Raw genomic sequence first — 27,586 nt, 5'->3', positions numbered from 1 at the left:
AAAAAACCAAAAACAAAAACCCCTAGAACGCAGGGACGACGGCGAGGGCAAGAAGCGTCCCCTAATAAGGAGGATGCACCCCGTGAATGTCACTTTCTACTCAGGCACTTCAAAGCCACCCAAGAGGCTCGCTCCACGGCGTCGCCGCCGACAGGCCGAGGCGGTCGCTCCAGGCCGGAGGGCGGGGCCCGCGCCATCTCCACGCGAGAGCAGCCGCGAGACTTCCCAGAAAGCCTCAGGCGAAAGCTTCAGAACGGCCCAGTCGCCGGTTCAGGGCGGAAGAGTGGGCGGGGCTTGCGCAGCTATTTAGTGGCGCCCCGAGGCCACGCCCCAAGTCGGAAGTGACGGAGGCGGGCTGGCGCGTCGAAGCTACCTCTATGGTTTTTCTCTCGTTCTCGAGTCGGGAAATGGCCGCTGTGTAGTTCCAACGGAGAGAAACCCCACGGAACCGTGCTGCGGCGTGTCAGGTAGGCCTCGAGGACCGTTCGGGTGACTAAGAGGGTCTTGAGGAACCGAGAACGGGGTTAATATCGTTGGCTCTTTTGTGGGTGCTGACGGGCTGGCGGCGCCGAGAGAAGCCCGGGGGCGTCGCGCCGTTATGCGTGCGGCTTTGCCCGGGCTCTCCTCAGAGGGCCGGTGCGGGGGGGGGTCCCCGCGGGGCCGAGGACGTGGTTGTGTGGGGATGGGGGGGGGCGATGAGGCGAGAGGCGCCGACGAGGCGAGGGCGCGCGCGCGCCAGGCAGGGCCTCGAGCCGGGTTCGGGCGCCGGAGCCCGCGCGGCGCGCCGTGCGCGTGCGCAGCCCGCCCTGGCCCCCCCCCCGCGGCCGGGCCTGCGCGCGCCCGAGCTCGGTCTGCGCAGGCGCGCGCACGCCGCGGGCCCCGCTCCCCGTCGCGGTCGGCGGTCGCTCCTCTCGGCGGTCCCCACGTTGGCCGGCGGCCTCCGCCCCGGCTCCGGGTAGGTGGTGAACCCGTTTTTGGCGTTTGTCTTTAACTTCTTTTTCCTCAGTTTCAGGTACTTTTTTTTTTTTTTAGGGGTGGGGGGGTCTTTTCGGCGCGGGGTCCCGTTCTGTTCCGTGTAACCGACGTCAGCCCTTGGTGCTGTAGGGAAGTTTGCTGGCGCGGTAACCCTGGTTTCCTCCGACTTCCACCTTGGCTCGCGGAGCGGGCGCCTCGTTAGGGCTTCTTAGGCGGGAGTTCCGGGCTTCGCTGACCGGAAGGCGCTCCTCTCCCGGTTAGAAGGCTCCAGAAGAGCCGCGGCCCGGGCAGGTGGCCGGCGGGGCTGGGCTAGGTGGGGAGGAGCGCCCGTCGGAGTCCGGACTTTGTCCCTCATCCCCCCACCTTCCTTCCTTCCTTTTTAAACCCTTACGTCTGGTGAACTTGTAAGATTTCCGTGGAAGCGAGTGGAGGCCTCCGCCTGCTTTTCTGCATCACACTTTTGGAGATTTAAGAGTTTAAAAAGTTGAAAGCCAGTGTGGCTAGACCTGACTGGATTACCTACTGCCGCCTCCGGTGCCGCGGCAGCCGCCGGTTCTGAATCTTAGGTTGAAGAGGAAGACACTGCTTGTCCGTCGTGCGACTTGGTGTTCCGTTTAGGCTCTGGATAGACTCGTTAGGCTGCTGAAGACAGTGCTTATGTAGGAAAGACTGCTGCAAGCAGATTGGCGTTTTTGTGTGGTGTTTATCAACCTCGGGGTAACTTCGCTGGGAGAGTCTGTGTGTGAAAGGGTTTCCGCAGCTGCGAACCCTTAGGTTGTGTCCCACGGCACCTGAGCCCCCTGAGTGTAGATAATTCGAAGGGGAACAGGAACTTCAGCGTTGATTCTTGATTTGGAAGAATAGTAGCTTAGGACCCAGCGAAAGACCTGTTGAAAGTGCTGCGCGGGCAGGGTTTGGCGTGCTCGTGGGAAGGCCCGCATCCTCGTGGCTTCTGCTTTGGATTCTAGCTTCCTGCTGGTGCAAGCACCCGGGGTGGCAGCGATGGATAAATGATTGGGTCCCCGCTGGTCAGGTGGGGCGCCTGGGTTGAGTTCTTGCGTCTCTAGCCTTGTGGACTTTTGAGAGTTGAAGCAGCAGAGGAGAGTTCACATTCTTGCTTTCTCTGCCTTTGAAACAACAAAATAAAATTAGAGATCTCACTGGTAGGCTAAGATCTAGCTGGGTTTATTAGGTGAGCAGCAGGTTGTGCTGCTAGACAACTGATGATAAGACTTGCTGAAATGGAGGCAGCTTTTTGAGCTTTGCATAGTGCTTTGGATTAGAAATTTTCTGAGACTACGTTGAAATACATAGTTAATGCTGTCTGAGTTCTGTAATTTACTGTAGGTAAGGGAATTGAGACAGCCATGTTTGGTCAAAGTAGTATATAAATATTGTGCTTGGAGGACATGCATTTGTTTATTTTTTATTTGGCTTTTTACACAGTGATCATTAGTATTGCCTCAGAGTCATAAGCATTGAGTATCTTTTTTGTATTCAAGATAAAAAATGACTAGTTTACTGACAGAAACACAAGTTTATATGTGTAATATTTTCGAGTTCTCAAAACTAATTTTAGCTGGTAAGTCAGTATTTATGTTCTGAGTAGAGGTCAGTGCTACATAACCAGAGTGTGGTACTTCCCGGTTTTAGAAGGCAGGGAATCTACTCTGTTCCCACCTGCTCCTCTTAATCGGACTAAGACTTCAAATTTTCTGACAAATTTTTCTTTTTCTCATTTTAAAAAGCTTTTAGCTAAGGACTTTTCAAACAGAAAGGCATAGTGTTACTCCCTGAGTTTAATAGCCAGCGCTTTACTAATTTTAAATGTTGTCTTTTTGTGGGATATTTTGAAGTAAACTTCCCAGGTATTTTCAAAGTATTTGTGGAAAGAATGTCATGTAGATTAAGATTATATGTACTTTATATTTTAGAATCAATAGAGATAAACCTAATGGATAGCCAGCTGAAAGACTGACAAACAAGATTTACCAGTGAGCATATGTAATGCTTGAGTGCATTATCTTGTGCCAAACTAAGTTAAGCCTTTTCTGTACTTGCAGAAATTGCAGCTGAAAGAGGTTAAAATAACTTGCAATGTTGCAGTTAATGGTTGAGCCAGTATTTGAGCTTAGTCTACTGAAATAACAGGTATGGGATATTATTTTGAAGATTTAAAAAACATGAATATCAGGAATTTGTTTATAAAATGTGGGGCACAAACTCGGTGAAGCTGCTGATTCAATGAGAGCTTGACTCAAGTATGCTTAAACTGGTATCCTAAAATAGATGGAGTCTGAGGCTTCATCCTGGCAATTCTGTGGAGGCCAGGTTGTTTGATTACTTGTTTTGCCTGGTTATTCCGTGAAAAAAAAGTCTGTTGTGGTGTCTCTGACCTTTAGTTCTTAAAATTAAGTTTTATTTTTTAATCTTTGTTCCTCACTGACTGGCGAGTAATTAGTAAGGTTATGAGAGAAGTTATTTGACATGTATCTGTTAGTGATGTTAATTGTAATAAAGGGAAAATTGATTTTGGCATTTTGTATTTTAAGTGTTTTGGAGAAAGCACAGGAATTGGACTCAGGAGATTACAGTAAAATTCTGGGTTTAGTAACTTGAACGTCCTAATTTTATTTTTGGCTTTCCTTCCTGTGCTGTCTATCCTATGCACAGTGAACATCTTAAATTGTAAATTACAAGGTGCTAAAGCCCTGATCAAATGCTCCAGGGATTTCCCAGTGGAGTTAGAATAAAATCCACATTCCTAATTCACATGTGCTAGGTGCTATTTGATTCATTATCACTTAAATACAAATTACATAATTTGATATACCAAAATGGCATTGTTAGCTACTGTGGATTTCCTGATAGAGTGACAGTATGTACCCTGCTTCCTAAAATCCAAATGCTAAAATGATAATTCTAGTAGCTAACTTGAAAAGTTAAGGTACTGTCACATTGTGATTTTTTTGTTGTTGGCAAAAGCTTATTATTTCCTAAATCAGTTTCCCCTTCTCTTAAACCACAATATGAGCCTTTATTTGCTTTGTTGTATTACATAGAGTTTAGTGTAAATAGTGGACATTTAATTTATCACAAACTTTTTTATCTTTAGGAATCTGAAATTAGAGTTTAATTTCTCAGAACATTCTCTCCAGGAAGAATTTTACAATATCTCAGACTGTACTTACTGATCCTGTGTAAAGCGCAAGGTAAATAGCCTTTATTTTACTGGTTTTCAATTTTGATTTAGCTTGGAAATGTAACTGCTGAACTGATGATTCAGCAGCTAGAGTGATAGTGTTTTATGGTCTAGGCTGATGTGGCCCAGTGGGTTAGGCTGCTGCTTGGGACACCAGCATTCTACACTGAAGTGCTAGGTTTCAGTACTAGCTTCTGATTCCTCTTCTAATCCAGCTTCCTGCCAGTGCTGCCGCAGGTGATGGCTGGAGTGCATGTGTCCTTGCAGTGCACTTAGGAGACCCAGAATGACGTATAGGCTCCTGGCTTTGGTCTTCCTCAGCCCTTGCTGTGTGGGCACCCTGTCCAACCCCACTTTTATTACTTCCCCTCACGCTTTTTCTGTCTCTTCCTGTCAGTCATTCTGCCTTTTAAGTAAATAACAAAACACTTTTTAGTGTGTTTGTATGAAGTTAAGCCAGATATTAAGTTAGTTTCAGGAAAAAGATTGTTTTAATCTGCTTCTAGGTTGTATGTCTGCTTCTGGTTCTGTAAACGCATCTACTAAAAGACTGAATGTACAGGCTGTTTAAAAACAAAATAAGACAAAAATAACAGCTGCTAAACCCATCCTCCCTCATTCAGTCAAGCAGAGTACAACAACTTTTTTTTCCCCTCTCCCTTGATGTTAAGGTAATTAAAATTAATTGCTTATTGTGTACCAGACATTGTGTGAAATACACGTGTCAACTCATTTAGTCCTCTACTAGCCTATGAAGTAGGAAGTTACTTTTTTTATCTTACAGTTAAGGTGACTGAGGTTCAGAGATACTAAAACATTCACTCAGGGTCACACATCTAAGGAAGTTTATGGCCTGGTTTTGAGCTGCATAGTATAAATGCAGAGGCTGTGTAGCTAGGTTCTTTCAGCCATGTTTATGGTATTTTTGTAGAATGGGGGGGAGAACCATGTGAATCCAATTTCTCTTGCACTAATACAGATGTTTTCTTATCCCTTTCTTTGAAAGGATCAAATGTCTATAGAAAAATGAATTGGCTGCTTTAAAAAAAACTATGTTCTGGGTAATGCATTGAGTCAAAGATTATTTATGAAATAATTTACTCATAAGTAATGCCACCTCCTGAGAATACTTTGTTGAACATAAAATACAAAAGGGATTGTCCTTAACCTTGACCAGGTTATCATTTGAATAGTGTGTAATACTGTTCAGGTAATTCTGTTAAAAAGACTAGTTGGATAGTCTTAGAAGCAGTTTGTTTTCCTAATCACGAATTGTGCGTGTGCGTGTGTGTGAATTTTACCCAGACCACGAATTGTGCGTGTCTGTGTGTGTGTGTCTGTGTGTGTGTGTTACTTTTACCCAGACCAACATATTTTAGACTGGAAAGGCCTGCACTATTCCTGATTCATTTAGTGGAAGATAGCATAAAATAAAAATGTTTTAAAAGCTGAGAAGAGATTCTAGATATCTGCATAACAGTACCTTTAGTGTTAGATAAATTGAAAGTCTTTGACTTGTTAATACAGTGGACAAACTTTGCCTTGTTGGGATCTTAAATCAGTTGCAGTGCCGGGGTTTTTAGTTGTTGTTGTTTTGTTTTTTTAAATAAAGAATTATTTGGAAAATAGAGTTCTTATGTCCTTTCCAAATGCTCACTGGAACCCCATTGATGGAAGAGGGCTGTGCAAAGCCTAGGGGATCCCAAAGTGCGGAACTCAGTCCTGATCTCCCACATGGAGTACAGAAACCAACTACTTGAGCCATCACTACTGCCTGTGTGGCCTTACCTTAGCAGGAAGCTGCAGTCAGGAGTCAGAGTTGGGAGTTGAGCCCAAGTACAGTTATATGGAATGTGTCACTAAAAGCCTGCTACTCCTTTTATTTTGTACAGTGTCTGATGATTGAAGAGGAAAAATGTCAGGGTGTTGAAGTCTAGTCACTACAAGTATAAATTATTTCTTTAAAAAGTTTGAGAGCAGTATGTTGAAGACAAATAGCAATGAAGAGTCACAATTTGTTATGGTACACAGTCCTTTTGTTAGACTGTAAATTTCATTATGCTGTCAAGATTAAATGACAGTTTGGTAAACAGAATTTGTCTTTTCCACAAGATCTGCCTAAGTTTATATAAAACTTACTATTATATTGGTTGTGGAAATCTAACTCCATGTTTTTGAATCCTTGGCCTATGTTTTAGTTTTGTCTATTTCTTTGCTTACTTGGGATTAAGAGGAAGAGTAGAAGCAAAAGAAGTCGACTAGGAGACAGTTAGGTTTGTTCTAAATTATTTTTCTGAAACCTGTTTGTCATTTATGTATTTGGGAAGGAAGTATATAGACATTATCAGTGTATAACTTCTGTAACTCGGCTCATTTAGGCACCTCTGTAAAGTCTGTAAAACTGTTCAGTGTCTGTAGGTAAAATAGTGCCTTCAAGTATAATTGATTGTGGGGAATATGATTTAAAGACACAAATTGCATGCAGCTACAAATTTAGCAAGTTGATATTAGTGGAAACCATTACTTTGAATGATAAAGCAATGAAGTTTGTAGCAAAAAGAAGTTTGGAAAGCTGAGACGATAGTTTTACAAAATCATTTAATGAAAGTTTTCAGAATATGACAATTGGACTATGCATGCAGTGACTTGCTTATGAAGTAGAAATCAGTACTGACTGTATAGTGCTTTCTGTACTCCATAGATGTAATTGCAGCATTGAACAACTTGTAGTGCTTACAACTAGTTAAAGAGCTGGTTTAGAAGTTTGTCTTTTCATGCAGTCCTAATATCTGTAACCATATCTCCAATTCACCCTTTCTCATTTTCTCAGAAAGATACAGGATGAACTAAGTATTATTTTTCTGAGATCATGGCTGTTGAGAGCAGAGCCATAATTCCAGCTGTTCAAAGACATGTGACCTTCATTCTACTAGGAGACTACCCTAGGCAGTATTGTATAGATGTAGTGGTCAATTTGATCCTGTTTCAAGACCATGAAGTGCCGTCCTGTAGGTTTATATTTCTTCAGTGTTGTGTATTTTCTTTGTTTCAGGTTCTTTATAATGTACATTTCTATTCGTATTATTTATCTTTTTTATAGGTGAGGTAGGCATTTGTATTGGGTATGTAATGACATCTGACATGCTGTTGCAGTCAAATATTGTTCTTGCTGGCTTCTGTAGCCTGCTACCTTTTTGGATTGAGGCTTATAGGTGGGGCAGTCCATGGAAATCTTCAGTACCTGTCTAGAGATATTGCAGTTTTAGTTAGAGATTTTGACCTGTCATGCAATTGTCATTTGAAAAAAATGCTAATAATGAGTAATATTGTTAGAACAATGTATAAAATTCCACTCGTATCTGAAAATGGGAAAGTTAAAACATGAGACAATTTTGACCATTTTTACTCTTTGATTTGACTAGGGAGAAATGGGTCGCTCCAATTCTAGATCACATTCTTCAAGATCGAAGTCTAGATCACAATCTAGTTCTCGATCAAGATCAAGATCACACTCCAGGAAGAAGCGATACAGGTGACTTAATGTCGTCTTAATTCTTTGATTAATCATGCCAGCAGATATATAATTGAGTGCCTACCTGCGCACAGACTCAAGTGCTAAATCCATTAATATATTTTATTCTCAACCTGTGAAATGGATTCATTCTCATTTTAAAGTTAGAGAAGTTAGAGAAGGTGCTGACAAGTAAATGACAGTTTAGAATTCATTGAGTTTGACTCCAGATTCTTAAAGTGCTAATGAATGACACATTTTTATTCATAATATTAAGAGACGAATTGTAATGTAAGAATTATTTGACAGTAAATGACTTTTTTTCTCGGTGTCTTGATGTTTTTCTCTGTTTGCATAGTTTCTCACAGCTAACCCTTCATTTTTTGTATTCTGACAAAAGATAATAGTTTTTGCTTGATACATACATAGCATATATACTTATAGTTTGTAATTATCTAAGTGCCTGATGGTATGCTGTAATTCACTAATATGTCAAATTGTAAATGTTGATTTCCCCCCCAGTTTCTATGTCTTGATTTCTAAGACCTTTTAAGTTTTACTCAAGTGAGGCTTTTTATAAGTAACCGTGAACTTTTGTATAAAAAAGATTTTGATTTAAATGTACATTTTTACCTTTGATTGTTTACACGTTATGTTAAACCAGAAATGGTAGAAAGGAATATTTTGTTTTTCTTACATTGATATTTATTTCATTTTTAGTTCTAGGTCTCGTTCCAGAACATATTCAAGATCTCGTAGTAGAGATCGTATTTATTCTAGAGATTATCGTCGAGATTACAGAAATAATAGAGGAATGAGACGACCTTATGGGTACAGAGGAAGGGGGAGAGGGTATTACCAAGGAGGAGGAGGTAGATATCATCGAGGTGGTTATAGACCTGTCTGGAATAGAAGGCACTCTAGGAGTCCCAGACGAGGCCGCTCACGGTCCAGGAGCCCGAAAAGAAGATCTGTGTCTTCTCAAAGATCCCGAAGCAGATCTCGTCGATCATACAGATCCTCCAGGTCTCCAAGATCATCATCTTCTCGCTCTTCATCCCCATATAGCAAATCTCCTGTCTCTAAAAGACGAGGGTCTCAGGAAAAACAAACCAAAAAAGCTGAAGGGGAGCCCCAAGAAGAGAGTCCTTTGAAAAGTAAATCACAAGAGGAACCGAAAGATACATTCGAACATGACCCATCTGAATCTATTGATGAGTTTAATAAGTCATCAGCCACATCTGGTGATATTTGGCCAGGCCTTTCGGCTTATGATAATAGTCCCAGATCACCCCATAGTCCTTCACCTATTGCTACACCCCCTAGTCAGAGTTCATCTTGCTCTGATGCTCCTATGCTCAGTACGGTCCACTCTGCAAAAAACACCCCTTCTCAGCATTCACATTCCATTCAGCAGAGTCCTGAAAGGTCTGGATCTGGTTCTGTGGGAAATGGATCTAGTAGATACAGTCCTTCTCAGAATAGTCCAATTCACCACATCTCTTCACGAAGAAGTCCTGCAAAGACAATCACACCGCAGAATGCTCCAAGAGAGGACTCCAGAGGACGTTCCTTTTTTCCTGACGGTGGAGATCAGGAAACTGCAAAGTCCGGGAAGTTCTTAAAAAGGTAAGAATTAGAGAATTCTGGTTATACTAATAGTTTTTGAATTCTGTTTGGAATTATAGGACTTAACCATGACATTATGATACATGTATGTTAATTAGCTGTTTATATTTCCTTTTTTATTAGAATTCCATATTGTTTTTATTTACCTAGTGAAATTTGGAAGTTAAATATAAATGACAAGTTGCAGAAAACATAAAGTTTAAAACAAAACTGAAAAAAACTGATATGAGAGCATTGAAACCTTATTGTTTTCATCATGAGAATGTAATATATGAAGTCATAATATTTGGAATTATAAAATGTTTTTAATATTTAGTAAGTTATGCCTGGACTATAGAAAAAATGGTGGCATTTCTCTAACATTTGAAGCATATATATATGTATATATATGTATATATTGGTAGGTAAGAAGTGAGTGAAATAGTCTGAAATCTAAAGTGTAATTAGAATTCGTATTAATTGACTTGTCTGCTAGCGGTTTGCAGCCTTAAAAGTTAAACTTAAGGCAGTGTCGTATGGAATTGCTATAGATGTTTGGTTTTGTTGGTGTAAATGTGTAGGCTGTGAGTAAACAGGATAGGTTTGAGAATGGCATTACTTTCTTAAACTAATGATCTGCAGTATATACAATTCAGAGTTACTATCGTCTTTGCTTTTTCGCAGGTTCACAGATGAAGAGTCTAGAGTATTCCTGCTTGATAGGAGTAATACCAGGGATAAAGAGGCTCCAAAGGAGAAAGGATCAGAAAAAGGGAGGGCAGAGGGAGAATGGGAAGATCAAGAAGCACTAGATTACTTCAGTGATAAAGAGTCTGGAAAGCAGAAGTTTAATGACTCAGAAGGGGATGATACAGAGGAGACGGAGGATTATAGACAGTTCAGGAAGTCGGTCCTTGCAGATCAGGGTAAAAATTTTGGTACTGCATCTCACCGGAATACTGAAGAGGAAGGATCTAAGTACAAGTCCAAAGTTTCACTGAAAGGCAATAGAGAAAGTGATGGATTTAGAGAAGAGAAAAATTACAAACTTAAAGAGACTGGATATGTAGTGGAAAGGCCTGGCACTGCAAAAGATAAACACAAGGAAGAAGACAAAAACTCTGAAAGGATAACAGTGAAGAAAGAAACTCAGTCACCTGAGCAGGTAAAGTCTGAAAAGCTGAAAGACCTCTTTGATTACAGTCCCCCTCTACATAAGAATCTTGATACACGAGAAAAGTCTACCTTCAGAGAGGAGAGCCCACTTAGGATCAAAATGATAGCCAGTGATTCTCATCGTCCTGAAGTCAAACTGAAAATGGCACCTGTTCCTCTTGATGATTCTAACAGGTAATTCTACATTGATGCCCAGTAAGTAGTCTGTGAATATCTAGTTAATATTCCATTTAATTATTTTTTAATGCACCATTTTCATATTGAAACCAATGCTATGTTTTGTTTGTGTGTTTGTTTGTTATTGATACATTTCAGACCTGCTTCCTTGACTAAAGACAGGCTACTTGCTAGTACACTTGTCCATTCTGTCAAGAAAGAACAAGAATTTCGATCCATCTTTGACCACATTAAATTGCCGCAGGCCAGCAAAAGCACTTCAGAGTCATTTATACAGCACGTTGTATCCTTGGTTCACCATGTTAAAGGTAGGATTAGAATGCTTCTTAAGTTTTGTGAGTTTAACACCTTTTGCATGCAAATAAAAAGAACAGTTACTCCATTGACAGCAAATATAGATCAGTACCATTAACAATTTGGAAAAATGTTTCTTGGTTGTGTTTCTTGAAGGGATTTTGATTGTCTAGCATGGAGATTCAGTGTTTTTTTTTTTTTTTTTTTTAAAGTGATTGAAATGCTGGAATTGCACATCCTGTAAATCTCTATCATGATTTAACATGATACAGATTTGTTGAATTTTCTTTAGAAATTGCTGAATAAGATTTAAAGTGCAAATGCTTACGGATGATCTTTCATTGCATGTCTGTGACTTAGCTAATATACGTTTGGCATAGATTTATAGAAAAATGAGTTAGTACCAAACATTATTTACAAAAATTTTTTCTTTCAGTGTTTGAAAGAAATCAGAACCAGTGAAACAGTTAACTTCCTATCTTCTTGTGTTATTTGTATATGACAGTTTTTAAAATTGTGATGAGTCAAAAAACTCTTGACTTTTTAAAGGGGAAAAATATTGAAGGAAGTTTTAAGTACATTAATGATAAATAGTGATTATAGGTAGTGGTATCTTGCCTAATTAGGGCAATAACAGTGATATTTCTTTAGGACCTAAAGATAGGGTGTTAATTTCAACTGAAGTAATTTCTGTTTCAACCAGTATATAATTCTTGTTTCCAGGTTACTGATATATTTTAAGGGTTTTAGGGCATGACTGTGGGCAATTAGATTTTTTGTGTTATAGTGAAAGCTTATTGATGAAACAGATTCTTTTATAGGAACTTCACAGGCTGTTGGTCATAAAAGATTTTCTTTTAATTTGTGTTTGAGGGCATGAGAATTCCTCATTATAATAGCTAAACCCTGTTAATAGCAGTTATTCAGTTTATTTTAGAACAATCTTCTTGATTGTCAGTTTATTTAAAACAATGAGTCTTCTTGATTGTGCTTAAACGTGGTAATCAGAATTTTGCTCTTTGACTTTATATTGCTTTATGAACCAGTTTATGCCTATAATATAGTGGTACATAAAATAAGAAACAAGTTTTTCTTTTTTTCACCATTTTTTTACTTGTCTCCACGCATCACAGTTTATTGCTGAATTTTTGAGGTACAGCTTTAATTTTTAAATTTTTTTCCTTTAAAAAATTTTTAAGACAACCTTAGTTATGTTTCATAAATCGTATTGTGCAGCCAGTCTGAACAGCTCTCACTTTATATAGAGCTGAAAATGCCCAGTGATGTTTTCTTTTTCATTGTAACTAGGTCCTGGAATATGTTTTGAAATGGCAAAATCCATGTTTCAAAGTAAATAGCTGTTGAAAGATACAGGCAAAGTTGAATCTTCTGTCTTCCTGGCAAAAATGGCATAAAAACTGAGTTGCTAGCTCAAATTCCTGGGTTTCATGGAATTATGATTGAGGCACTACCCTTGTAGTGGCCGTTTCAAGTTTTAATGATTGGTTATGAGACATGTGCTGGATTTTGGGCGGTAAGTTGACACAGATATATGTTGACCTGTTAAGCAGATAGCTTGCTTCATAATGTAACATTTCATAGTTCATGACTTTATATGTCTTCTGTTAGACATTTACAGCATATCTTGAACTGGTTTAAAAGCTGATCAGTATTTTACTAATTATAAAGTTGCTTAAAGACAACAATCAATACCAGATGTGCTATCAGGTTTGCCAAGATGCCAGAGTTTTAAATTAGCGACTGTTCATTGATTTAAAGATATTTTTTTAGTTGAATAATAGTATTCAGTTTTTTTTTAATTTTTAACGGCCATTTCTGTTGATAAACCAACATAATTGTCGAAGTAATTTTATTTACTCTATCTAGTTTTGCAGTTATGTTCATATTTTTTTTCCTGCAAATGAAACTTGGAAATTAACTTCATTGGTTCATATTGGCAAGGTACAAGGATATCCACATATTACTCCACATTGTTATTCTGTTTGAGGAAGTAGTGTATTAGTAGAGTGAGATTAGACTCTTGATTTAATTTACTGAGAAACTTTGTGATCATTTACTTATTGAGGTACAAGATGTTCAAAAAGAAGGGGTTAGAAGTTTTTGTTAAAAAAAAGTTTTTGTAACACTTCATTCTTTTCTGCTAGGTTGAGTATTCTTATTTTCTTTATACCTGCCACGTGCTCTTCTGTCACAAAAAATCTCTCTTAAAAATAAAGTTAACTAATTAGGCAGTGTTTCTCCTAAATCAACAGAACAGTACTTCAAATCACCTGCAGTGACCCTGAATGAGCGGTTTACTTCATATCAGAAAGCCACGGAAGAACACAGTACCCGGCAGAAGAGCCCTGAGATACACAGGTGTGTGTTGTAATGAACTGGCCTGTAATGCTGTTTTCATAGAAAGATACTGCTTAAATGTAATTACGTTTGAAGTATGTTATCATGAAAGAAATGTTTTAATTTCTCATTTAAGATTTTTAGTAGATAATGTAAGTATGCCAAAAGTACATGGGAAACTGGAATTGAAAGATGAATTATTTGTTAAAACATGTTTAAATCTATGTAGTTTTTCATAATATGCACTTCAGTAACTTTGTGAAAGACTGCATGTGTATAAATTTGAGGATTTTTGTACCAGAATGTTCTTTTCATTTCCCATGAGACTTAAATTATCCTTATGTTTTCAAGTCTTAAAAATATTATATAGTTGATACTTGGTTTAAGCTGCCTGGTAGAATTTAAAAATACTCTCAGCAATCCAGTGCAAAACTAAATAGTTGTATCAGTCATTTGATTTTTGGTGGCCAGGAGTGGATACATGGGCTGATCCTTGAATTTACTTCAGTGCAATAAAATTTACTTTAGTGCAATAAAAATTATTTGAGAAGTAAGAGCTGGTAAGAGTGTAAATGCAAAACTCAGAATTATGTTGAAACCTTAACTCTGTTACTTGCTTGTTTTGTGAAGAACAAATTGTTTGATCACTGGACATCTGCAAAAGAGGAATAATACCCACTTTGCTGTTTATGGAGTACCTGTTTCATTGATGTGGTTTTTATGGTGACTGCTGTAGGAAGTTAAGCAATGGCAACTAAAAATAGCTTAGAATGACAAGGAAAGGCACAAAATAAAATTGAGTATACATTGGATTTATGCAGATATGAAGATTAATTAGATTAATATTCATAATTGTGCTGATTGAGAGTTAATGCATTGTGTGATTTGCATTTAAAATAATAGACCAACATTTTTCTACTTTTGATATTTAAGGTAAGTTTAATGTTTTAAAAGATACGGGTTTAGTTTTCTGTGTAAAAAACATCTGGTAGTGAAAGCATATATATTTGTTGTGAATACAGTTCTTATTAATTGCTAGGAGTGAGGGATTCCTAATTGTTAGAAAAGAAATAACTATGGAATTGCATATGAAAGTGGGCAGTACTTTGAATCATAAAGTTAATGATCTGACTCAAACATGCTTTATTTTATCCTAAGGAGAATTGACATCTCTCCAAGTGCCCTGAGGAAGCATACCCGTTTAGCAGGGGAAGAGAGAGTTTTTAAGGAAGAAAATCAAAAGGTATGTTTTTGAATGTGATGTGATGTGTGTTAGGTGGGGAGGGGTTTAGTTAATGGAATGTTTAAGACAAAATGTTTACAGGTGGTATATATTTTAAGCTTGTAAATAATATACGGTAGGGTTTGTACTATTCGTTTGTAGAAATTAGGTTGGTACTATGCTGAAAGTTAAAATTACAAGTACTTTTTGGAAAATGTTAATGAAAGGAAAAACACTAGTTCTGAGTGTTAAGGTTAAAGAATCAGTGGCTAAACAAAGGAAAATTACAAAGCTGAATACAAGGTATGGTTTCTAAAATGTTTTGAAGTATGACGGATAAGCAAGAAGAACTACTACTTGATTTGTGTGTGCCTAAATTTTCATCTTTAGATGCTTAGAGATAAAATAATTCCCATGGTAGTGAGCGTTTGTTAATGTGGATTAAGAAATAAGCATTCTAAGAATTGATTTGTATGTGAACAGTTGGAATGAGTATTGTTTGTCACTTCACACATCTGGATTTTGGGGGGGAATGAATTTACAGGTGTTAAGGGAGGTTAGGAGAGAGATCCAGTGGTGAAGGGGAGTCTGATGCACTTTGATCATTTAAAACTGACTTCTGCTTGATAAATTAGCATGTTTGATGGGCCGAAAAGTCTCTACTAGAAACATGGGGAGAGGTGGAAAGGGAGCAGCTGTTGTTTGGACAAGGTTAGGGAACTTGGAAGTATCACTTTGCTCCTGTTCTGGCTGTCACCAAGTCCTATCTGTTTGATGTGTGGAACATGATTAGCTTCTGACCTTAGTTTTCTAGTTAGGAAAATGAAAATACATACGCTTGTGGAGTTGTTGAGTGATCTGCTTTGTCATAATGTTGGTAAACTTATTGGAAGTTGTCAGTGACAGTGATAATACACAGATTGTTTAATAGGAAGTAATTAGCTTCACCTGAATGTGAAAACTAGTGCTTAGCAAAGAAAGTAGCTTTTTTGCCTTGAGGCATATAGAAACTGGAAAAACAGATTCCGATGTTGAATGTTTTCTGGCTTTTAACCACAATCACGGTGGCTTCATTGTTGGCAAATTATTTTTTAACAGTCTGTCTTTATGCTCTGATGGTACCTTGCTTCTCTCCTCATTCCTTAGACCAAAGTTTAATCGAGAGGAGGGCGTAGTGTTGATGGATGGGCTTTTATCCTTCATAATCTTATCTGAATAATACATGTTAGTATGTGATTAATATATAGAGAGGCAGAGAACAACTTCAAGGTCAGTTCTTTTAATTATTACTTGTGGTCTTGAGAACACCTAGTTGAACAGGAAGTATTTTGCTTTGATGAGATTTTTTCTTACGTTGGGAGTAATTAGGTCAGTAGTTAATACATTTGGAGTTACATACTTTGAGTATTATGAATGTTTACAAATATTGTAGCTTAAATTTCCCAGAGATATTTCTTTTTGTTGAATACTAGCAAGGATGTCCACGTTGCTTAGCATCTATACTGATGTATAATTTCTCTTCATTCCTAGATGCCTCTTTCCATCTTCCTTAATTATATAGTATTTGAAAAAAACAATGGAACAAGAAGGAGGTGAATTGTGACCCAGTTAAACTAATGCCTGTTGCAATACCTGAATTGAGAAAGGGCAGTATATGGCCCAAGATACTGAGTACAGGATTGCGAATAATATCTTTCTGGCTTTGTTTCAACCCTTATTCAACCTCGATTGGTTTTATTAATTATGTTTACTTGCATGTTATAGAAGTTATAGATTCTTGTTTTAAAAGATTTTTTTTTATTTTGGGTTGGTCGACTTCTTTGGGAAGAGATTGATTATGAGGCTTTTGTTTATTTCAGGATCCCTTAACTTTACAAGCAGAAGACTGTATCAAACTGTCATTCAAATTTGAGGGATAATGATATGTAATGAATAGAAAATATTTGTGTTTTTTTGGCATATAAAAGTTTATCGATTACTTTGAATAGAGCACTGAAACTTTCAAGATGTTTTTAATAACTTGGATCTCATTGCACTTTTGTACATAAATATTTAGTAAAAATAGTTAAGTACATTTTTAAATAAAGAGTATAATGTTCATATTATATTATAGGGTCAGATCTTTTCTGATACTGAGAAGCCCATGTAACTATTGGTATAAAATTTGTTTTCATATATATTTGTGTGTATGTCTGTGTGTATTATGTTTGTGTATTTATTTCTTTCCTAAATTCTGTATTTTCTTTCTCCATAATAGGGAGACAAAAAATTAAGATGTGATTCTGCTGATCTTCGACATGACATTGATCGGCGTAGAAAAGAAAGAAGTAAAGAACGGGGGGATTCCAAGGGCTCCAGGGAATCCAGTGGATCAAGAAAGCAGGAGAAAACTCCAAAAGATTACAAAGAATACAAATCTTACAAAGATGACAGGTAATTGTTAAAAAATGAATAAGTTAGGTTTTAGCTTCTAATTAGCCTTTAATAATTGTCAGCTTAATTGCTTTCAATTTTGACTTGTGTAATCAAATGTTTAAATTTAAACAATTAAAATTATTTGTTTTACAGCAAAAATGTATTTGTCTTTTACACGGCTTATGGTGGATGAGGACAAAAACTTTGGAATAGCAAGCTAACACTGAAAAAAAAAAATGACAAATTAATGTGTCCTATTATCCAGGCTACATCAGGAGGTTGGACTTCAATGCAGTGCATTTCTAGAAACAGTTTGTGTAAGAACTTTGGTTCGTTATGCTTGATTCCGCACTTTTTCAACTCATAACACCCAGAGTACAAGAGTTTTGAAATGATGTGTAGTGGTTTAACATGGGACAGCTGGGTGGGGAGGAAGGACTAGAAATAGCAATGTGTATTAGTCTTTCAAAATAATGTTTCCATGGATACTGTTAGCAGTGGTAAGAATTAACCGAAGGTATGATCTTGGGTGTTGGTTAGAGTCATGTAAATTTGATCATCGTAGAGTCAAATAATAGGACTGCAAACTACTGTAGGCAATTGTTTCTCTTTGCTGTTCATTAGGTAAATGGTGGATTTTACTTATGTGTTTAATTTATGAGTGGTATTTGTAATGTCATGTTTTTTATTTCCATAATGGTGTTATGGCCCATACCATACCAACTGTTCTCACTCAGGGTATACAAACTAGTCATTGTGAAAGCCTTATGAACATTTGTTTTTCTTCCATCATAATAACAAGATAAGTTAATAAAGATTGACGAACTGAACCTTACTCTGAAATTGACATGCTACTAGTTTCTACTTGGCAGGCCATAACAAATTTTAGCGATGTAAAACAAGTATTGAAGGAGAATGGAAACGGATTCTGTTTCCTGCCCTTTATTTTGGTTATGTAATTTTAATAGGGGATAGCTTTTTTTTTTTTAACTTAAAAATATCCCTCTTATTGTAAAAGTCAGTGAGGTCTTTGTCTTATTAAAAGTAGTACATCCTGTGTTTTCTTTGTTTTCTTTATTTTGCAGCAAACGTAAAAGCAGAGAGCAAGATCATTCTCGATCTTCATCATCTTCAGCGTCACCTTCTTCTCCCAGTTCTCGAGAAGAAAAGGAAAGTAAGAAGGAAAGAGAAGAAGAATTTAAAACTCATCATGAACTGAAAGAATACTCAGGCTTTTCAGGAGTTGGCAGACCACGAGGAACTTTTGTAAGTAATACATCTGTCTTTCATAGTTTGATAGGAGTTTCCCTAAGAATAGTATATATAAGGAAAGCCAAGTACATAGATTATCAGGCATGAGTCTCTTACAGTTAATCTTGAAAAAGTAAAGTAGTATGTGAAGTATTCATTAATAATCCACGTTTTGTTATCTATAGAACCATCTATATAAGCTAGGTAACAACTCAACTTGGAGATCAATATTTGAAGTACTTGAAGATCCAAGAATCAGGAAAAGTTACTGATTGTGGTCCATTTATCTGATCACTTAGATGCCAAAACATTTTCTTCACTAATTCTGGGTTCAGATTCCTACATTGAGGGAATACCCTAGCTGAATATTGGCAGGATGAACTAATTAGAGCAATTAGGAAAGAATTTTTTGTTTTTGCATGATAGGTTTTGTTGAAGGCTTGGCTCAAAAGGAATTTTCAGATTAGCTTCTTTTGCTAGTGAAAGTGGGGAAGGGAACCATTAATGTAAAATTATTAGGGTAGGCCATGAAACCCTGTGTTGTAACACTTAGGTTGATTGTTCATTTTTTAATACACTTAAGTTTGAGTAGGTAGAATTTTTGCCTGTGGTATAAAATGGTCATCCTTTCCATCCCCAGTGGCTATGAAGTTTGAGTTTGGTTAGGAAATTAGGGCATTTGTTTTTTGTTACTGCAGTAAAATTAGAGTTTGCATGTAACTAAATGCCTTTTGATTGCACTACTAAACAACTTTGTTAATGTTAATCAGTTTCGAATTAGAGGCAGAGGAAGAGCCAGAGGAGTTTTTGCTGGGACAAATACTGGTCCAAACAACTCAAATACTACTTTTCAAAAGAGACCGAAGGAAGAGGAATGGGATCCAGAATATACCCCAAAGAGCAAGAAGTACTTCTTGGTGGGTGTTAGAAATCTGTGTTTATTTGGTTTGCATTAATTTTGAAGCATACTTAGGTGGATACATTTGAGTACAGATATTCACTGTAAGATTTCACCATCATGCAGGAGACCATTTAAAGATTTCATTTTGAAGTTTTGAAAATGTTGGTCCCTTTAGTACTGGTTATGGTTTTTTGATATGACATAATCAGATTGAGCTAGAAATATACCTCATTTGATAGCCACATTCGGAGAAGAATTTCGTAGTTGAGCCTATAAAAACTTCTTAATTAAGGTATGCTTTCCAGCATGACAGTTGTTAAATGCAAGATACAAAGAATTCTTTGATCACATTTGCAGTTAACTGAGGATCTCAGTGAGGCCATCAGTGTTTGTTGTAGTAAAATGAAGATGAAAATTGTTACCAAAAATTACTGGATATTGATTAATGCTTTTTTATGATAGCTGTTTCCATCTGAAGTAGTCATCCAAAGATGAGGCTGTATTTGGTGGATTCTGACGGATTCTTGAGAGAAAGATGCTAATTTTTTCAGTTTGCACTGGGAAAAAGGTTCTATTTTGGATAGTAATGTCACATTTAAGAAAATACCACAAGTATTCCCAGAGGAATTCATGTTGGTCAGAGTCTGAGGGAAATGAGGGTCCAGAGACTAGCTTGGAGAAGAGTTGTTTTGTGGAGGTAGTATGAGACTTAGAGCGTTATCTCTTCGTTTGAATTATAAATTTGAATAAGCTTGAATCTTTAGGATATACCAGAACTGTATTTTGAAGTGAATCTGTTTTGAGAAAACAAATGAGATTCATTTAAAAGAATAATATTCATTTTCCTCTTTGGTATGTTAATGGCCAAGATTTCAAAAAAGTTTCGTAAGTTTTTATGGAGTATGTGATACAGAATGTTTGCTTCTTACGTGTTTCCCCAGTGAGGTAGTCTTCTCTGAGTCATTTGAGCTGACAGTTTTAAAGTAAAGGGCATTTGATTCAGTTAGAAAAAAACAAAAATTTTTGTCTGCTGTTGAGTTTATACCCAACAGCCGTTTGTGCTTGGCACTAGGGATGGAAAGGCAAGTAGAAATATTTTAATCCTTGGAGAATAGTAATACAGAAACATTCCAAGTGTACAGGGAATCTTAAAAATGTTAATAGGAGATGTCTACTATGAAAAATAATATATATGATTGCAACTTGTTTTGCCACCAAATTATCTTTTTCAAAGAATGATTTTTCTTCTTGGTTTTTAAAAAATTACTCTTGTGAAACAAAGAAGAGTGATTAGGTGTGACTTTGTAGAGAAACTTGGGGGTTTCATTGTTGAGATTTAAAATGGGCAGAGGTGCTACAACCAGCAGGGTATTGTGTTTTAAGCAGTTTAGGGTAAACATGGTTGCTGGAAGGTTTGAAGGATATTAAATGCCTTGGTAAAGGAGCTAGATTTGTTTTATGTTACTAATGAGCGTGTAACATTTAAGGGAATGAATTACATACAGATCATGGAGTTGGCTGTGAGTGGTAGGAGGAGGAAATACTGCAAAGATAGGGAATTTGAAGGGAGGAAAAAATCCTCCTGAGAAGACTTGTTTATCAGGACATGGTAAAAGTGCTGCATCAGTAGGCCAAATGTGGAAGTCAGGAAGGAGTGAAAGTTGAACAGATACTCATTGGTTAGAATTCTGGCATTTTTCAAAGTCTGATGTGATTATTATCCAAAATTGATACATAAGCTTGTAGGTTGGTTTATAGTTAGTTTTGTTAAGTGTATCTTTTTTGTTTGTTTTTATGATTTATTTTTGTTGGAAAGGCAGATTTACAAAGAAGAAAAACAGAAAAATATTTCATCGGCTGGTTTGCTCCACAAATAGCTGCAGCTGAGCCAATAGGAAAGCAGGAGCCTCTTCCGAGTCTCCCGTGTGGGTGCAGAATCCTAAGGTCTTGAGAGGATAGCAGCTGGGACATGAACAGATATGGGGTGCAAGCCCTTGGAAATTGAGAATTAACCAAGTGAGGCATCTTGCTAGTGCCCATAGTATATTTAAAAAGAAAAACAGATTGTAGCTATGTACAGCTTTTCTGGCTATTTTTGGATCTCTGAAAAATATATTTGTCACTAATATTCATTAGAATAATATCAAATAAACTGAGGAGGAGGAATGGAAATTTTTATGGAAAGAGCACATTCTTGTAATTGCAATTTTCATGGATCTTTTGAAGCCTTAATTGAAACGGCAGCTTTGGCTTTTACATGAATATCTTATGAATACTATAACCTTACAGACATCTGATGCCAATAGTAAAAATACAAGCAAAAATATTATGCAGAACAAATTAAGGTTGACATCTTTAGGTTGTTGCAGAATAATTGACCAGCATAGAAAATTTGTTGATGAAACACTAGTAATCGATAGATAACATATAGTAAATATTATATACTGTGGTAGATGCTGTCATCCTAAATTTTTTTTTACATACATTAATTCTTACAAAATCCTTGCAAATTGTGTATATTCTCTTTTTACAGATGAAAACAGATAACAGAGGTTGAATAGTTTTTGCATGTTTAGTTAGGAATGGGGTCAATATTTGAATGTATGAATTGGGCTCCAGGGCCAGAAAAAATTCTAGGAGGGGAAAATGATTCAAGATCAGAGTTTTGTTAACTCTGATTTAATTTTGTGGGGAAGAGATAAAGGCAATGATTCAGAAAATCTTTGTTCTAATGTTGACTCCTTTGTCAACATAATTTTGGCTGTGTAGAAGCATCTAACTTAAAACCCTTTATCATCTGTAAAAAGACTATATACTGATGAGGTTTAAAGGCTGGATGTAAAAATGTGATTATTTTCAATATGTTTAGCATCAAAAATCTCATTACTTGGGTGGTTGTCAGGACACCCTTTACAAGTGAAATGTAGTCTCAGTTGCTGTTTTTCTTTTTCCTTTTTTTTTAAGATTTGTGTTTTTTTTTTTTTTTTTTTTTTTGAAAGGCAGAGTAAAAGCAGGAGAGAGTTGATCTTGGCATACGCCAATTCACTCCTGAAAAGATCACAAAAAGAGGCCTGGTGCAGTGGCTCATTGGCTAAAATCCTGGCATTGAAAGCCAGGGTGTCCCAATGGTTGTCAGTTCATGTCCTGGCTGCTCCAGTCCCTATTCAGCTCTCTGCTTGTGGCTTGGAAAAGCAGTCAAGGATGACCCAAAGCCTTGGGACCCTGCACCCGTGTGGGAGACCCAGAAGAGGATCCTAGCTTCGGATGGGCTCCACTCTGGTTGGGCTCAGCTTCGGTTGTTGGGGCCACTTGGGGAATGAACCAGAAGATGGAAGATCTTTCTGTCTTTCCTCCTCTTTAAATCTGGCTTTCCAATGCAAAAAAGTCTTTATGAAAAAAAATATGGCTACAAGAGGCTGGACTGGGACTAGCTGAAGCCAGGAACTTATTTCAGGTCCCCTAGATGGGTAGGACGCCCTAAGGACTTGGGTCATCTTCCACTTTCTCATGTGCATTAGTCGGGAACTGGATTCTAAGTAGAACAGCCAGGAATCAAACCATTGCCCATATAGGATTGTAGTGTCCACTTGACATCACAGTGCCAGCTTTTGCTGTATTTCCTGAGTTTTGGGTGAGACTGTGTGAGGAATCTTGCCTCAGAAAGATCATGGAGGAGCTGGTTTTTATGGCATAGTGGGTTTAGCCGCCACCTGCAACACTGGCAAATAGCTTTGTTATGGCCTTTTAAATTTCTCTTAGCTGCTTTGTGTGGTAATTACTACCGTCATGATGTCTGTATCCTGTGGATAATGCTCATATAGGCTCTTGATTTCTCTCTCCCATGATTTCTAAAAATGGTGAGAGTAGATATGCTTTATAGAGCTATTGTGATTAATTATATGTAAAGTGCTTGGAATAGTGACCACACACAGTAAGTGGTATAGAAACATTCTTGCCTGTCACACACAAGACCAGGAACTTTTAATCTATATCTGGTGGTCCTGTCCATTTGAAAATGAGGAAATAATTTCTCAGGTTGACCGAAGTCACAGTTTCTGTTAGAAGTGAATCCCATACTTGATTCTAAAATACCACAAACAAGAGTCTAGAGTTGAGTGTGTTAATGTCACTAAGGAACATGAAATGTCACTGAACAAGAATCCTTTTGAATGACAGACTGCTTTAAAGATTATTTAAACCTCTGTAGTTAAGTTTATGCTTTTCATAGTTCCAACGTTCATTCTTTATGTAGTTATGCACACTTCTATCTACAGTTTTCTTCCCCCCTCTAAGATTTTAGTTAATTTGTTTGAGATAATTATACCTGATCTTCTGTGTACTGGGGCACTCCCCAGATGGGCACAGCAGCTGGGCCTGGGCCAAGCCAAAGCCAGCATGTGGATCTCCCATGTAGGTAATGGGACCCCAACAGTTGGGCCATCTGCTACTGCTTTCTTAGGTGCAGTAGCACAGGGAACTTGATCCAAAGTGATGTAGCTGGGACACCAGCCAGTCTTCAGATGGGATGCCAGCCTCATGTGCCACAACATTAATCCCACCTAGTAAAAATAGATTATTAGCAGTTACTAGGTACTCTGAATAATATGTCCTGCTTCAGTCATGCAGGAAGGCTATCTGTATTAAATATGCGTACAAGGAATTCTGTGTTTTGAAAAATATACTTGTCATATTTTTAAAGAGTTTTGTGTGATCTTTAGCTGAAGACCAATATGCCATAGGTTGTAGGATGCTCTCTTTGTGTTAATGCATGTTTTCTTGTAAAAAGGCATCATTTTGCCCCTTTTTTAAAATACAATTTCTTTGAGTTAAATATAGCTAGATAGCAGTTAATCAACATGCAAGATAGTTTTGGCCTTTAAGTTTTTTGTTTTGTAGTGTGTTACACATTTATCTATAAAATCAAGTACTTTTCACTATTGCACTTTAATTAATTGAACAATTTGTAATTTGAGCAACATGTATATTTGAATATATGTTTAAAAAATAAGGTTAGAGTATGATAACCAGTAGTTCCATGTGGTAAAGGGCTGAGGTGTTACTCTGAGTACCATGTCATCATAGCCTACAATATTGATGTGAATTATATGTTGCTCTAGATTTAAAGCATAATAGGATTTTAAAATCTGGTAAGATACAAATCATGCCACCTATTTTATCTATGGCATGTTATATATCATAATAATAATCACTTATTGTCATGTCTTTATGAGTAAGGTATTTTTATTGGGACAGGATGATTGCTCAGTCTGACCCAGAGCAGCATAATATGTCTACTCAGATTGAAATAATAGTGGAAAGGAAAACGTCTGAAAATATGTGGTAATTTAACAGTTGCTATTCTTGGAATGATTGGGTAACCTTTGGTGCATGATTTACTCAATAGTAGTTTGCAATTATTTTTGACTAGAATGTGTTTTTGTTGTGAAATTCATTCTTACTGGTTTTCTAACATTACCCGTAAAGTCTTGGGAGGATTAATGGCATGGTTTACTAGATATGGAGAAGCAATGATTTTCTTTACAAGACACTTCATTGATGACTGTTTCTATCCTTTCTATAGCATGATGATAGAGATGATGGTGTGGATTATTGGGCCAAAAGAGGAAGAGGTCGTGGTACTTTTCAGCGTGGCCGAGGGCGCTTTAACTTCAAAAAATCAGGTAGCAGTCCAAAGTGGACTCATGACAAATACCAAGGGGATGGGATTGTTGAAGATGAAGAAGAGACCATGGAGAACAGTGAAGAAAAAAAGGACAGACGCAAGGAGGAAAAGGTAGGAGATTTCATCTTGCGATTGACAACTTTCTTGGTGTAGGTTTGATGGGTGATTGTGCTGCTGATGCTTCGTTGACTGCCAACATTCATTAATTTAACTTTTTCTTTGTTTTTTAGGAATAGGGAATGTGAAGTAAGATTGCAACAGACAGCAGAACTTGCACCCACCAATTTTTTTTTACCTGAGTTTTTGTTTTCAAATAAGAATGTAAGCATTTTACTTAAATTTTACTGTTTGCAAGTAGTCTGTAGAAATTTTGTTTTAAGTCTTCAAATATCTTGAAAATAGTAGACTGTATGTTGAAAATTGTACTGAAATAAAGTAGAAAATTGTTACGTACCATATTTGTAACTATCAACTTTTAAAAGAAACTTTTACTGTTTTTGTTACATGCATTGTAACTGCTTTGTCTATAAGATATGGTCAAGTACAATTCTGTGAAAGTTCTGATTCTCTTCCCTCCCTGTTAATGTTTAATTCTGAAGTAAACGTTAGCGCTACATACAAATCCCTGAAGAAATTGTTTATAGCGACCACACTAATTAACAGTATGCATCTGTTAACATCTTTATTTAAACACACTACGTTGTAGGGTGACTGATTTTTGAAGTATACCACAGAAAAAGTTGCTACTTTGGTAAACTAAAGCTATTTTAACACTTTAGCAAGTGTTTAAGTGGGGGGAAAGCTTTGCCAATAGCTAGAACGTACAGAATAGTGAAAATTACGTTGGAAAATGTTTGAGAAAATGTTATTTTTACTGCAAACAGGCAGTGGCCTTTAAAACAAACATTTTTGGGAAATTTCCTATTTGGATGCAAAGGTCAGTGTTCTTTTTGTTCATTCTTGATGGTTTGAGTCATGGTGATAAGTGTCAGCTGTTTGAGAAAATTGATTTATAGTAATACTGCAAGTAAAAATGCTAGCACAACTGAACATCATAACAAAAACCAGAACAAACCCTGTAATCCTGGTATTGGTATGGAGTATTCTTCAGAACAATTTGGCACATTAGAATCTGATATCTTTTATATTTATTTGAGCTTTTGGATAGCTGAAAATATTGACTTTTGTAGTATAACCATAAGAAAAAACAAACAATCCATAGTTCTTTAGTAATTGAAGTTTCTTCTTTTTATCACCAATAAAAGATTCTGGCAGGCAGTTCTTTGTGTTAATTTAGTTATTAATATTTTCCCATTTTAGTTGCCATTTGTAAATTGGCATTTTTCTTTTTTCTTTCCAACGGTTGTCAGGTAGAATCTCTTTTAAAAAAAAATCAAATACAAGTTACCCTTTATGTTTATATTGGTGGCTGTCAAAAGGACTGAAAATTGGAACCATAAAATTCACTGTTGTCTTTTTAGAGAAAATAGAGGAAATACATAAGTAACCACATTACATTTGTTAATTCAGCAACTGAATTAGTTGTATGTATTAGCATTTAAAGGAAAGATAATGCTTATTTGTGACTGTTTAAACATGTTTAAGCAAATGATTCATGTATGAATATGTCTCCAGCACCTTGATTACAGCGAGAAACATTGCTGAGTTAATGGAACTAAAATGAAACCAAAATAAGTATGTGTGGTATTTTATGAATTAAGATTCTTACTGCTTGGTTGTCCCCCATTAATTTTATGTTTCTAAAGTTGTTGATTGAAGCCAAGGAAGTAACCTGCCAAAGAAAGTATGTGTTGCATCAATCAGGACATAACTAACTCTTACTCAGAATACTACTTACTTATATGTTAAAGCAAGGTGAATTTTATCCTCCAAAACAGAATTTTCATGACCATTTTGTATACCAATAAACAGCTTTTAACAGCTACTATTGAATTTAAACCCTGCATCTCTGCATGAACATAATGTGTAGTTTCATGTTTCCAGTTAAGATCTTACGACAAGGGATTTGCTCATATATTACTTAAGGAGATGAGGAAGAAGTTACTTTGATTCTATGAGCAGATTTATATTTTAATTATAAATGTGTTGCTTTAACATTTGTTCCTTTTTAGTTCTCTTAAAATGAAAGAATATTCTAGCAGAATATGGTAAAACAAGGATGGTTGTAAGAAGTCTTAAGAAAGCCATTATGGATGTTACGTTTTTCAGAATCAAACAGAAAGTAGTGTGTATTTTTTAAAACTACAATTTAATTCCACACATTATGACATGGTTCTCCTGATAAAGATATTTGTAAGTGCCAGGATATAACTGACGCCTGTATTGATTTCTTTTTGCCCAGAAACGGGAAATAAAAATGAACCGAAGTATATTTCCATAAAGGGTTAAGAAAGCCATTTAAGATGGCCATGACTCAGTTCTTAGGCGTGTGTATTCTCAACACCCCTAGGAATTTTAATGTAGAAAGTAAAATGCTTTTCCAGCTGCAGTCTACTTCAAGGAGTTGCTGTTGTTCCCTCTGCCACGATTACGATCAATGTTGGGAATTATAATTTGAGGGAAAAAGATTATCCATTCAGAAGAAATGTAGACGATTAAAGGATTCTAACCATGTAATGTTCCATTTAACAGGGACCCTTGTACATTGTCATATGCCAATAAAATGTCCTGAGTGGTAATAGCTGTGGTTTGTTTACCTGGTTTTGACATTTATGTCCATTATACACAGTAGATTTCCATGGCTCTTTTCTGGGTTTTAGAATATGGAACGTAGTGTGGCTTGATAAATACTT

The 27,586-nt window shown here is 37.0% G+C and overlaps 2 protein-coding genes across 12 annotated transcripts in view; both read left to right on the top strand.

Annotated features, from left to right (window-relative positions):
• MAP7 (microtubule associated protein 7) overlaps window positions 1-345 on the top strand; it is a 198,686-nt gene extending 198,341 nt beyond the window's left edge. The window contains exon 19 of the mRNA XM_040965658.1: window positions 105-345. Coding sequence (XP_040821592.1) covers window positions 105-345 — 241 coding nt within the window. The remainder of the gene's footprint in view (window positions 1-104) is intronic.
• On the top strand, window positions 333-27,586 carry BCLAF1 (BCL2 associated transcription factor 1). Of its 11 annotated transcripts, XM_040965534.1 has the most exons (14): window positions 351-467; window positions 3,039-3,126; window positions 4,091-4,187; window positions 7,600-7,709; window positions 8,409-9,317; window positions 9,981-10,646; window positions 10,788-10,957; window positions 13,217-13,322; window positions 14,460-14,544; window positions 16,781-16,956; window positions 18,024-18,204; window positions 18,960-19,106; window positions 24,672-24,884; window positions 25,004-27,586. In XM_040965534.1, the coding sequence occupies exons 4-14, from the start codon at window positions 7,606-7,608 to the stop codon at window positions 25,007-25,009; spliced, it is 2,763 nt and encodes a 920-aa protein (XP_040821468.1). In that variant the 5' UTR covers window positions 351-467; window positions 3,039-3,126; window positions 4,091-4,187; window positions 7,600-7,605; the 3' UTR covers window positions 25,010-27,586. The 11 variants fall into 11 exon arrangements, 10 of the variants coding, with proteins under 10 accessions (XP_040821469.1, XP_040821474.1, XP_040821471.1 ...); XM_040965535.1 differs by lacking the exon at window positions 3,039-3,126 and having other exon boundaries at window positions 333-467; XM_040965540.1 differs by lacking the exon at window positions 3,039-3,126 and having other exon boundaries at window positions 336-467; window positions 8,415-9,317.

Source organism: Ochotona curzoniae, unplaced genomic scaffold (genome assembly GCF_017591425.1).
Source record: "Ochotona curzoniae isolate NIBS_2020 unplaced genomic scaffold, NIBS_Ocur_1.0 scaffold_3890, whole genome shotgun sequence".
NCBI classification, from domain to species: Eukaryota; Metazoa; Chordata; class Mammalia; order Lagomorpha; family Ochotonidae; genus Ochotona; species Ochotona curzoniae.
The sequence above is the reverse complement of the archived record's forward strand: the minus strand, read 5'-3'. Positions and strand labels throughout refer to the sequence as shown.

Bases quoted from the DNA above. Each gene is read 5' to 3' on its own strand.
- BCLAF1 (XM_040965535.1), top strand. From the start codon at position 7,606: ATGGGTCGCTCCAATTCTAGATCACATTCTTCAAGATCGAAGTCTAGA. The intron at 7,710-8,408 runs GTGACTTAATGT...TTTCATTTTTAG, and splicing joins TCCAGGAAGAAGCGATACAG to TTCTAGGTCTCGTTCCAGAA. The intron at 14,545-16,780 runs GTATGTTTTTGA...TCTCCATAATAG, and splicing joins TTAAGGAAGAAAATCAAAAG to GGAGACAAAAAATTAAGATG.